We start from the raw sequence: 12,600 nt of genomic DNA on the forward strand, positions 1-12,600 counted from the left end.
CCCCCCCCCACACCCCCCAGCCGGGACTGGAACCCAGCCGGGCCCAGGTAACCGCGGAGCTGGGGGCGGCTCTGCCCCTCCGCCGGTGGCCGCTGCGGGGTGCCCGGTCCCGGCCCCTCCCCAGCGCCGAGCGGCCACGCGGAGCAACTTCGGCGGCGCGGCGCGCCCCGCCCGGGAGCGTTTCCACGCGGCTCCGGAGCCAGGGCGGAGCGGGGCACTGACCTGCCCGGGGCAGCCGCGCGGGGCACCCCGGGGCCGGGGAGCCGGGGAGGGGGCGCGGGGCTGGCCGGGGGCGGCGCCCCGGGCGGGAGCCGACGGGCGGGCTCGGGAGCGCGGCGGAGGCGGGCTGCGCTGAGCTGTGCCCTGGCCGGGGGCTCGGGAAAAGCTCGCTGGGGCCGGGGCTGCGAGCCTGGGATTCTCCGCTCGCCCCGGCGCTGGGGGCGGCCCCTCCCCGGGGCACTGGACGGGGCGCTGGGGGACCCCCCGGCTCTGGCAGGACAGGGGCTCGGTCTCCGCCGCTTGGCCGAGGGGGGGTCGGGTTACCTGCAGATTTAATCCGCACCCCCCCGGGGGGGCGGCTCCGCGGCAGGATGGAGGGAGCCTTCCCCGCGTCCTGACATGCCCGCGGCCATGCGGGGGCTGCTGGCGCCCCAGAACACCTTCCTGGACACCATCGCCACCCGCTTCGACGGGACACGTGAGTGACCCCCGCGCCCATCACCCGCGCGTCCGGGCTCCGCGCTTGGGGGCGAGGAATCGCCACCGACCCGGGTCTGATCTCCCACCCCAGTCCCTGGATCGTGCTGGGGGAGCCGCCCGGGACATGAACCGGTTCGGCCCCCAGTCACCGCTCGGCCCCTGGGACACGAGGCTCGTTGGGTTGAACCGGGGGGTTGTTTTCAGTGGGACCTTCCGACCCCCAGACTCTTAAACGCTCCCGCAGGCTGGGACTGGGGTCCCGCTGTCCGGGCTGCGCCTGGGGGGCGGGGAGGGGGGCTGGGCGTGGGAGTCTGGTGAAATCCACCGGAGTCATCTGGTAATTTCCAGTGTCTCCTTCGCCCCCCCGAGTGACGTGCGTTACATCGGCCGAGCGGAGCGCAGTGTGGACAGCCGGCGCTCCCCTTGCTGGGCTGTGGGGGGAGAACCCGGGGCAGCGGCTGGCGCCAGGGGAACTTTCAGGCCAATTTAATTTGCTCTGCGGGGTCTAACGCCGCCTTGGCCTGGTGGCCAGGGTCAGGCCCCGCAGGGGGGCCAGGGGCCATCGGTTTCCTGGCTGCTTCGAGAGCCCCAGGCCACAAGCTCAGGTCTGTCCCCAAGTATTTGGAGTAGCCAAGTCCTGAAGGGGGGCGGGGGAGGGGACCCCAGAGGAGCGATTTAATTCACCCCCGGCTGAGCGGAGTGACAATGTCTTTAGAGCCTGTGTCTTTGAAGGGGCTTTTAAACTGGAGATGCAAACCCCCCCCTGCGATAATCTATAAATACCCCGTCCGCTTGTGTAACACTCGGTAACATCCCAGCAACCGGGCTGATCCGTAACGTGAGCATTGTCCCAGCCAACCTGGCAGATCTCTCTCTCATAGATAGATATACACACACAGCAACACACACACATACACACAGTGACACACACACACAGCGACACACACAGAGCACCACAGCGCCACACACACACACACACACAGCGACTGACACACACACAGAGACTCACATAGCGACACATGCACACAGCAACAGTGACACACACACAGAATGACACACACACACACAGGAGCTGTTATATTGGGTGCGATCCAAGATGCAGCAGGGAACTTGCAGTGCGAGTTACAAACTCCTGTGAACTGGTTTGGCCCCGGCCTGCTGCGGCCCTTCCAGGAAAATCCCCAGATGTGGCGTTTGCACCCAAAGCAGCTGCTGTTTTCTTGTCTGTTTTGGAAAAGTGAGGTCCGGGGGGCAAACAAGCGGCTCTTGGAAAGGGGCAGTGAGTTCAGTCCGTCCCTGGTATCAGACAGGCCAGTCTCGCTGATGGATGCCCAGAGACAGCCGGTGTCACAGATCTCACTCCTGGGTAGTGGAACTGCACAAACAGCGTTTGCTCCTCTCCTCTGGGACGAAACGAGTGAGACTCTCGTCATGTCGGAGAGAAAACAGAACCCAGCTCTCTCAGCGCCCAAGGCTCCAGGGGGTTCTCCAGCCTGGCTGGTTTTCTAGATCTGCTCTGGGGATTACGTTGGGGCAGGAGGACAGACAGACCACAGTGGTTCCTTCGGGCCTTGAAATCTAAACGCAAGGAGCTGTAGTAATAGAATACACACAAACACGCCCAAACATGCACAAACACACACACATACACACACAAACACAGACAAACATGCACAAACACACACAAACATGCACAAACAGACACACACGCACAGACACATACAAACATGCACAAACAGACACACATGCACATACACACACAAACACAGACAAACATGCACAGACACACACAAACATGCACAAACAGACACATGCACAGACACACACACAGGCACAAACACATGCATGCACAAACGCACGCATGCACAAACACACGCTCACACGCACAAACACACACAAACATACGCAGGCACAAACATGCACACATGGTGCTGTGCAATTACACACCAACCGACTCCACAGTGCTGCTGTCCGTGTCTGTGTGTACAGTTCCCACTCGCCTGCGGCAGTGTCACTCTTGGGTGTGCACAGACACAGCCTGTGAGTGGGGTGGGTGTGTACAATATGTGATATTCACACTCATGAATAATTCTACAGCTCTGCTGTTGTGCACATGTGCGAATATGGACCATCGTGTACCCACCAGTGTGCTGCCGTATCATAGGTACGGGAGTGAGTGTGTCCGTGTATCCACACACACAATGCAGCACCACTCTTGTGATCGGCAGATACGCACTGAGGGACACTCGTGCATGTAGTTTCTATTTCTACAGTCGGGTTCTGTGTTGGGTGTGCAGTGTTCCCCTGTAGAGGTGTCAAGAGTTGTGTATAGCCACACACAAATGTAGGTACAGTCGGATTCCTACTCCGGGCGTACTGGAGTGCCTGTGTAGTGTATACGGAGTGTGTGTGTACACAGATACACACACACACAGAGTATTGATGTGTATATTGGTGAGATATTGGCCAGAGGCCCGTGCAGCCCCCCCCCCCCCGGGGGCCCTGGCTCACTCCGTGCGCCGGACGGCCTGTTCCTGGGGGCCACGAAGCAGTGAACGGGGCTAGCAGGGCTGCTGTGAATGAAGCCAGGGTCTCGTGGTTAAGGCAGAAGAAAGCTGCCCCGGAGAGCTGGATTCTATCCCGGCCTCTGCCACCGAGTCCCTGGGCAGTGCTGGGCATGTCACTGACAGCAAAAATGGTGGTAGGTGGTCCCCGTCCCCTCCCTCCCCGCAGACGTCTCAGGGTCTGGATGTCCAGCATAAGCCAGCTGGAGCCTGAGGGTTGGCCTGGCCTGGCGGAGTGAGCACCGGGTTCGGAGTCAGGCGGCCCTGAGGGTTAATTCTGCTTCACTTTGCGGCCTGGGGCACGTCTCTGTTTCCCTGGCTCTCCCGGGGGGACCACGGTGCTGTCGGGAGCAGCGAGGGCACCCGAGAAAACCCCGGGAGGAAATGGACGTTTCTGTTCCTTGCAACAATGGCAGGAGTTGCTGACTGAGCAGGATACAAATACTGAACAGTTGCCTCCTTCTCTGGGCCCTGCCCAGGGCCTGGGCCACCGGGGCCGTGTGCTGGACAGGGGGCTTGGCAGGAGAGCGCCCAGCTGAGGTCTCCCTCCTCCCCGCAGAAGACGTCCGTTTCCCAGGCCTTTCCCGTGCCCTGTGCTGCTGCTTCGGCCGGGACGCGGGCCCAGCACTGGGGAATAGTCACCTTCAATCAGGATTTTGCCCTGCTGGCGACACAAGCTGGGGCTTACAAAGTTGCTATCTCAGCCAAACCTGGCTGGAATGTCATGGGACAAAGAAAAGGTACTTCCCTGGCCCCAGGGCTCTCTCCCTGCTGCATGTCACCAGCCTGCTGCAAACAGTGGAGGTGGTTTATTAATGGAAAGGGTCAGGCAAACTAAATACAGGGGTCATGTCCAGCTCCCTCACAGGGTGTGTGTGAGGTCACACCTGCACGGCTGCTGGGGTCTGTGTGTGTGTGCACAGATGTGCCAGGGTCACTGCTGGAGGGGTCTGTGTGCCTGAGGATGGGGGGGGGGCTCTCTGGGTTAGACAATCCTGTGTTGATGGGCAAGTGATGTCCATTTCTCCAGTGTCCTTGCTGCAGGCTGGGGTGGGTGGATGATCAGGTTTGGGGGAACGTCAGTCAGCCCTTCCCCTTCTGTTATAGTCCTGCAATGGACTGTGCCGATCTCTGCTGGGCATTGGCACCTCACCCGCCAGCGCCTGGCCAGGGCCCCCTGGATTCAAACCCAGCCCCAAAGATCCCACCCCAAGTGTTCTGCAGAGCAGCAAATGAGTTCAGCACCTCGGCCAGCTCCCCGAGTTCCTTCCCGCCCCGCAGGGCCAATCCGTGGTGCGGGAGGCCTTGGCCGGGGTCAGGCGCGCCCCAAATCCCCACTAGGAACAGAGCTTCTAGGGATGGTGGCCCTGGCCTCGGTTTGCCAGAGCTGGGAATGGGCGATGGGATGGATCACTTGGTGATTCCCTGTTCTGTTCATTCCCACGGGGGCACCTGGCACTGGCCGCAGTTGGCAGACAGGACACTGGGCTAGACAGACCCCTGGTCTGACCCAGTCTGCCCGTTCTGATGGTCTTCGTTTCTTTGTGGGGCTTGGAGCCCGCCAGACGCGGATCTGGCTTGAAGTTCCTGGGGCCAGCAAACATCCAGCACCGGGACGGCTGGGCTGACGGTTCAGACTTTGAATTGGCCCCTGGGTTTGGTTACCAGCTCTGCCACGGACACGTCATCGCTCTGTACCTCAGTTTCCCCTCTCTAGGTCTCTTACTCTGTGCCCAGTGGGCTTCGAGGTGCTACCCGTAAGCCATCGAACAATCTCCCTGAAACCAAAGAGGGCAGCTTGGGAGTGAGTGTCGTCCAGAGCGTGGGCCCCTGACACCCACCAGCGAGCGAAGGCAGCCTGTGTCTGTGGACAGCAAAGCAGATGCCCCGTGGCATGTAGGCAGCAGTGAGAGCTCAGGGGTGTGGTGCCCGGAGCTCCCCCTCTAGGCTAGGTCAATAGACTTATCTCTGGGGAAACTGAGGCAAAGGGAGGGGATGAGACAGGCCCAAGGTGGCGCTGGGCTCCCCAGGCCTGTGGGTTAGCTGCCAGCCCAGCTCTTCTCACTGGGGCATGGTCCTGAACGTTCAGCTGCAGAAACCTCCGGGCCCATCTCTGCTCATGGAGAGCAGCCCCAAAATACCGGCCCGGCATATGTGCCTCCATCTGTCTGCACAGCAGGTGGCCGGTTCCCCCGTCCTCCTGCTCCGCCTACTGCCCACAGCTCCCTGCTCTCCCGCGGGCAGCGCCGGAGCTGCACCAGGCAGTGCATGGACGGGGAGCGAGGATCCCCCTGGGCCCCAACCCCACCGCGGGCCAGGCCGGGGGACTGGGTGTGTGGCAGCTCCGAGGGCTCCCTGCTCGCTCCAGACAGGGCTGGGCACTAGGGGGCGCTGTGCAGCAGGGCGCGGGGGGGGTCAGCAGGGGGCGCTCTCCCCTGGCAGACAGGGCTGGGCATTAGGGGGCGCTGTGCAGCAGGGAGCGGAGGGGGTCAGTAGGGGGCGCTTTCCCCTGGCAGACAGGGCTGGGCATTAGGGGGCGCTGTGCAGCAGGGAGCGGGGGGGTCAGCAGGGGGCGCTCTCCCCTGGCAGACAGGGCTGGGCACTAGGGGCGCTGTGCAGCAGGGAGCGGAGGGGGTCAGCAGGGGGCGCTCTCCCCTGGCAGACAGGGCTGGGCACTAGGGGGCGCTGTGCAGCAGGGCGCGGGGGGGAGTCAGCAGGGGGCGCTCTCCCCTGGCAGACAGGGCTGGGCATTAGGGGGCGCTGTGCAGCAGGGAGCAGGGGGGGTCAGCAGGGGGCGCTCTCCCCTGGCAGACAGGGCTGGGCACTAGGGGCGCTGTGCAGCAGGGAGTGGAGGGGGTCAGCAGGGGGCGCTCTCCCCTGGCAGACAGGGCTGGGCACTAGGGGGCGCTGTGCAGCAGGGCGCGGGGGGGAGTCAGCAGGGAGCGCTCTCCCCTGGCAGACAGGGCTGGGCATTAGGGGGCGCTGTGCAGCAGGGAGCAGGGGGGGTCAGCAGGGGGCGCTCTCCCCTGGCAGACAGGGCTGGGCACTAGGGGGCGCTGTGCAGCAGGGAGCGGAGGGGGTCAGCAGGGGGCGCTTTCCCCTGGCAGACAGGGCTGGGCATTAGGGGGCGCTATGCAGCAGGGAGCGGAGGGGGTCAGCAGGGGGCGCTTTCCCCTGGCAGACAGGGCTGGGCACTAGGGGGCGCTGTGCAGCAGGGAGCGGGGGGGAGTCAGCAGGGGGCGCTCTCCCCTGGCAGACAGGGCTGGCCCCCGTGCAGCGCTAGGGGGCCTGTGCTGCAGGAGGGGGGCTCAGGAGGGGGCTGACCCCACCAGCCCCCAGCGCTAGGGGGTGCCAACTTGCAGATGAAGCGTGTTTCACGGAGGTGCAGGCTCCCGGCCCCAGCTCCGGTGGCTCCCAGGGCCCATGCAGAGCTACTCCCCCAGGCTGGGGCAGCTCGGTCGTACCCCCACCAGCACCCGCCCTCCGCTGCAGGACGCACGGCCGAGGGGAGCCCAGCCGGCCCCAGCCCTGAGCGAGCGCTCGCCCCGAGTTTGTTCTGCAGACAGACTACTTTCCCTGAGTAGGCGGAAGGATACGGTTATAGACAGCAGCACGTGGTGTCCCCGGGTATAAATAGCCTTCGCTGAGAACAGAACAATAGCTCTGCCACCTGTGCTGGGGCCGGGCCCTGGGGAAGCAGGAGCTGGGGGGCGGGGGAGGCTGCATGACTGCCCCCCCGCCCTGCGCCCCCTGCACACGCCAGCTGTCACGCACACGCGTGCTGCTCGCGTGGGATCACATGCCACAGGCCAGATCCCAACCCAGGGCCTCTTCCGGGGGGGCCAAGCGGGTTCATCTGAGCCTGGCTGGGAGCAGCCCAAGCCGGGGGCCTGGGGGGCCTGGCGTCTGCTGGGGGGGGATGTAGGGGAGACAGGTGGGAAAGGGACATGCCCCATTGAGGCGAAGCTCTGAGCCGGGGGGAGCCTGGCTGGGGCTGGGAGCCAGGACGCTTGGGGGCTAGGCCCTGCTCGGGGGGGCGTTCAGAGCCCTTGGAGCGGGAGACGTGGGGTCCCTTCGCAGCTCTAGCACTGACCCACTGGGTGACTTTGGACAATTCCCATCTCCTCTCTGCCTCAGTTTCCCTGTGCCCCAGACACTGCTTCTCCCCGCGCCCTGCCCGGCTGGCTGGGGAACGGAGGCAATCCTTGCTCCAGGAGCTGATCGCTATAAATACCCGAGCCCCTTCCCCCTCCCCAGCTCGCCGTGAGTAACAGCAGCAGGCAAATTACAGAGCAGGGCCTGGGCGCCCGCGGCACACGCCGCGCTGTCAGCCTGGGGTGAGCAGGGGTGTCGCGAGGAGCCGGCTGCGTCCGAATTCCCTTGGAATTGCCACGGGGGGCAGGGCGCCAAGCCCCAGACGAGCCTTGGTGGCGATGCGGGAGGCCCTCGGGCTGGGGTCCGATCCCCAGAGGCGGGTTCCTCGGGGAGGCCCAGGGGCCTGGCTGCAAACAGCAGAGACTGAACATGTGGCTCTGGGGTTCGCACAGGCGGCCCTGGCGCGGTGCGGCGGGAGGGGACTCGCTGGGCGTGATGCCAGTCCCTCCGGGCTTTTCCTGTGCCCTTCTCAGCCCCAAGCCTGGGTGCCAAGAGGGTGCTCGGCAGGGCTTGTGCAGCGCTGAAATGCAGCTGCCTCTGGGGTGGGATGCAGCAGCTGTTGGGCAGCATGTAACCATGCTGCCCAGGGCTCTGTGCTTCAGGCTGGGGGTGAAATCTCCCTGCTTGGGCCCCTGCTCTCTGCAGCGCCTGGGGTCAGAGCCAGGCTAGGCTGGGGTGGGGTGGGGTGGGGTGGGGCATGTTAGGGCCTTGAAAGGAACAAGTCTCCTGTTCAGCAGCCCTGACCCCCAGCGGGGGGTTGGGCCAGGCCGGAGCCACGGGCTGGGTTAGCCCCTCGGTGGCTGGCGCTGGCTTGGGGCTGGGGGAGGAGATGCAGCCGGCTGGGGTGTGTGGGTAGCTCTCCACCCTGGCGGGCTGGCCCGGCTCCCCGTGGCTGTTTGGCCCCGAGGGGATCGCATCATCTCTGCGCTCCCGGGGAGCCCCGGCCACATGGTCCCAGGCACAGGGCGAGGTGCCCCGGCCAAGGCCCCTGTGGTGGCAGGAGATTAATTCGGGGAGATGCCCCAGTGCCCAGCCACCGACCAACCCACCCCGGCTGTTCCCATCCCCCACAGGGCTGGAGCGTGAGCTGGGCATTAAAATCCTCTTCCTGTGATGGGCCCAAGCTCCAGGCGGAGCCGGTGAGGCCAGCCTGGGCTGGAAAACAACCACGGACACTGCACAGACACAGCCCCGCGGCCCGAGCCTGGCGAGCCCCCGTCAGCTGGCCCGGGCCAACGCGGGTCTCTGATTGCCGGGGTGTGAGCGCGGCTGAGGCCCGGCTGGTGCCGCGGGCTGGGGCAGGAGGCCAGGCCAAGCGCTCTCAGCTGTGTTGTTGTTTAAGCACCGGGGCCCATGTGGGACCCCCCCGGGGGGGCACTTTGCGGCTCAGCCAGGCTGGGGTGCAGCGACGCTGCCTCTCGGGGGAGCCCCTCCTGCAGCTGAGCGCAATTAGCCGGTGGAGCCGCCCCCAGGGGCCGTTACCTGGGGTGATTTACAGCCGCAGCCTGGGGAATGGGCAGATACTGGGCGCTGGGGGGGGGGCTGGGCTCCGGGGGGGGATGTCCCCTCCCCCCCAAATCCCCTTTAGTTTTGGGAACCCATGTTACATTCCACAGCGGGGCAGAGCCCCCCCAGCCGCCCCCGGCCTGGCCCCCACATGGAGCAAGGTCCCCAGGGCTGGGGGCACAGGGGGGTCAAGCTGGGAGCAACCGTTCTCCCCCCGCACCCCGCTTGTGTCCCCCCCTTGCTGCTGTTCAAATGCAAATGTATGCAAATGAGGCAGGGCTGGGAGTGGGCTCCGGCTCTCAGCTGGTGCGAACGAGGCAGGTTCTGTCCAAATGGCGCAGAGATGACTAACCGCGCCGGGAGCCACGGGGTAAAAATAGCCCGAGTGGGGCCTGCGGGTGCAGACACCCCCGGGCACGTGGAAGATGGGGGCTGGGCACCTGGGCTGCCCCTCCCCCCATCCCAACCTTCCAGTCCTGCCCGCTCCCCCACCGACCACAGCAAGACCCACCGGCCTCGCGCTCCCCAAGCCCTGCCCCAGTGCCTTCCTCTATGCCCTGCTCTGTGCCCGTCCCCACGCCCTGCCCCGGCGCTGGCCGCTCTGCCCTGCTCCGTGCCCGTTCCCACACCCTGCCCCAGCGCTGGCCGCTCTGCCCTGCTCTGTGCCCATCCCCACGCCCTGCCCCGGCGCTGGCCACCCTGCTCTGTGCCCGTCCCCACGCCGGCTGCTCTGCCCTGCTCTGTGCCCGTCCCCACGCCCTGCCCCGGCGCTGGCCGCTCTGCCCTGCTCTGTGCCCGTCCCCACGCCCTGCCCCGGCGCTGGCCGCTCTGCCCTGCTCTGTGCCCGTCCCCACGCCGGCCGCTCTGCCCTGCTCTGTGCCCGTCCCCACACCCTGCCCCGGCGCTGGCCGCTCTGCCCTGCTCCGTGCCCGTCCCCACGCCCTGCCCCGGCGCTGGCCGCTCTGCCCTGCTCTGTGCCCGTCCCCACGCCGGCCGCTCTGCCCTGCTCTGTGCCCGTCCCCACACCCTGCCCCGGCACTGGCCGCTCTGCCCGGCGCTGGGTGCCCGTCCCCACGCCCTGCCCCGGCGCTGGCCGCTCTGCCCTGCTCTGTGCCCGTCCCCACGCCGGCCGCTCTGCCCTGCTCTGTGCCCGTCCCCACGCCCTGCCCCGGCGCTGGCCGCTCTGCCCTGCTCTGTGCCCGTCCCCACGCTGGCCGCTCTGCCCGGCGCTGGGTGCCCGTCCCCACGCTGGCGCCTCGTGTCTTGCAGACAGTAACTTCGTGCTGGGCAATGCGCAGGTGCGCAGCACCTTCCCGGTGGTGTACTGCTCCGACGGCTTCTGCGACCTGACGGGCTTCTCGCGGGCCGAGGTCATGCAGCGCTGCTGCGCCTGCACCTTCCTCTACGGGCCCGACACCAGCGAGCTCGTCCGCCAGCAGATCCGCAAGGCGCTGGACGAGCGCCAGGAGTTCAAGGCCGAGCTGGTCCTCTACAGGAAGAGCGGTGAGTGAGCGGGACGGGGTGGGGGCGGGGCGGGGGCTCGGTGCCCACCAGGGGCCCATGTGCCACCCACCACCGGGCGTCTGTCTGCAGCTGCAACCGGGAGCCGGGACGCCTGGGTTTTCTCCCCAGCTCTGGGAGGGGAGGGGGGTCTATTACTTAGAGCAGGGGGACGGGGCTGGCAGCCAGGACTCCTGGGTTCTCTCCCCAGCTCTGCCCTGCTGCACACGCTCAGAGGCAAGTCCCTCCGTGCCTCAGTTTCCCCTTCAGTTCTGGTGGGGAGGGGGGTTGGGAGGGCTAATCCCCTCGGTGCCCTGGGGGGTAGGGGGGGCGAGCACAGCACTCCGGGCCGTTAGCAGCTCCTCGCTGTCCCCCAGGTGCTCCCTTCTGGTGCCTCCTGGACGTGGTGCCCATTAAGAACGAGAAGGGCGAGGTGGCGCTTTTCCTGGTCTCCCACAAGGACATCACCGACAGCAAGAGCCGGCCGGGTGCCGAGAGCTGGAAGGAAGGTGTGTGTGTGTGTGGGGGGAGCCTGGGGGGCATTGCGGGGGGGGGGGTGTCTGCAGGCAATCTCCATGGCAACTGGGCCTTAGAGACAGCCCCAGACACTCACGCTCGCTGGCCAAGCAAATCGTGGGCCCTTCAGAGGCTGGGTCACGTGCAGGGTAACAGCCTGCTACTGCTGCCATCTGGTGGAGCGACTCCTCTAGCTCCAGCTGCAGCGGCCTGGTCCGCGAGTGGAGAAGGGCCCAGGTTGGATGCGGGGGTCGCATGTTACACAGATGCACACGACACGCGTGCGGAATGGATTTCGCTACGTGCACCAATATGGAGGTGACGTGTGACACATCACAAAATTCATGTGGCGGGGATGGGGCCGAGGGGTTTGGGGTGTGGCAGGGGGCTTGGGGCGGGGGCAGAGGGTGGGGGTGGGCTCTGGGGTGGGGCCAGGGATGAGGGGTTTGGGGTGCAGGCTGCCCTGGGGCTGCGCCGACCCCCCCCCCCCCCGCTCTCCCCACAGCAGCCCCTGGACTGGGGGGGAGGGGTGGTGGCGTAGCTTAGAGGGAACGTAGATGCTGACGCCCCGTCCCATTGCCCCCCCGGGGTGCCTCTAATGTCCGCTGCTCCCCCCCTCTCTCGGGCAGGTGGGAAGCGCCGGTTCAGCCGGGCCGGCGCCACAGGATTCAATGCCAACCGGCGCCGGAGCCGGGCCGTGCTCTATCACCTCTCCGGGCACCTGCAGAAACAGGGCAGGAGCAAACACAAACTCAACAAGGTGCATGGGGGGGGCCGGGCTGTGAGTGGGGGGTTGGGGACGAGACCCTGAGTTGGGGCTGGCGGTGGGGGTTCCCTGGGGGAGGGCGGGGGGCTGCCTGGGTCGGAGGGGTCCGGGGGCAGGCTGGTGGGGTTCCCTGGGGGAGGGCGGGGGGCTGCCTGGGTCGGAGGGGTCCGTGGGCAGGCTGGTGGGATTCCCTGGGGGAGGGCGGGGGGCTGCCTGGGTCGGAGGGGTCCGGGGGCAGGCTGGTGGGGTTCCCTGGGGGAGGGCGGGGGGCTGCCTGGGTCGGAGGGGTCCGGGGGGCAGGCTGGTGGGGTTCCCTGGGGAAGGGCGGGGGGCTGCCTGGGTCGGAGGGGTCCGGGGGCAGGCTGGTGGGGGTTCCCTGGGGGAGGGCGGGGGGCTGCCTGGGTCGGAGGGGTCCGGGGGCAGGCTGGTGGGGTTCCCTGGGGGAGGGCGGGGGGCTGCCTGGGTCGGAGGGGTCCGGGGGCAGGCTGGTGGGGGTTTCCTGGGGGAGGGCGGGGGGCTGCCTGGGTTGGACGGGTCCGGGGGCAAGCTGGTGGGGTTCCCTGGGGGAGGGGCTGACCCCGGCGCTGACCCCGGCCCCTTGCCCAGGGCGTGTTCGGGGACAAGCCCTCGCTCCCCGAGTACAAGGTGGCCGCGATCCGGAAGTCTCCCTTCATCCTGCTGCATTACGGCGCCTTCAAGGCCGGCTGGGACGGGCTCATCCTTCTGGCCACGCTCTACGTGGCCGTGACGGTGCCCTACAGCGTCTGTGTCGGCGCCGGCTCCGACGAGGGGCTCCCGGCCGGCCGCGGCCCCCCCAGCGTCTGCGACCTGTGCGTGGAGATCCTCTTCATCCTGGGTAAGGAGTCTGGGTGCCACACCCTGCCCGGCTACCCC

The 12,600-nt window shown here is 66.7% G+C and overlaps 1 protein-coding gene across 2 annotated transcripts in view; it reads left to right on the forward strand.

Moving 5' to 3' along the window:
• The window catches only part of KCNH3 (potassium voltage-gated channel subfamily H member 3), a 27,812-nt gene continuing 15,212 nt past the window's right edge, over positions 1–12,600 (forward strand). Inside the window, exons 1-5 of one of the 2 annotated variants that reach the window (XM_065575857.1) lie at positions 1–697; positions 10,194–10,427; positions 10,802–10,933; positions 11,570–11,700; positions 12,313–12,562. In XM_065575857.1, the coding sequence (XP_065431929.1) occupies positions 619–697; positions 10,194–10,427; positions 10,802–10,933; positions 11,570–11,700; positions 12,313–12,562 (826 nt within the window). In that variant the 5' untranslated portion in view covers positions 1–618. The remainder of the gene's footprint in view (positions 698–10,193; positions 10,428–10,801; positions 10,934–11,569; positions 11,701–12,312; positions 12,563–12,600) is intronic. The other variant, XM_065575858.1, reaches the window with a different exon arrangement.

Source organism: Chrysemys picta, chromosome 22 (assembly GCF_011386835.1).
Source record: "Chrysemys picta bellii isolate R12L10 chromosome 22, ASM1138683v2, whole genome shotgun sequence".
In the NCBI taxonomy this organism is placed as follows: domain Eukaryota; kingdom Metazoa; phylum Chordata; order Testudines; family Emydidae; genus Chrysemys; species Chrysemys picta.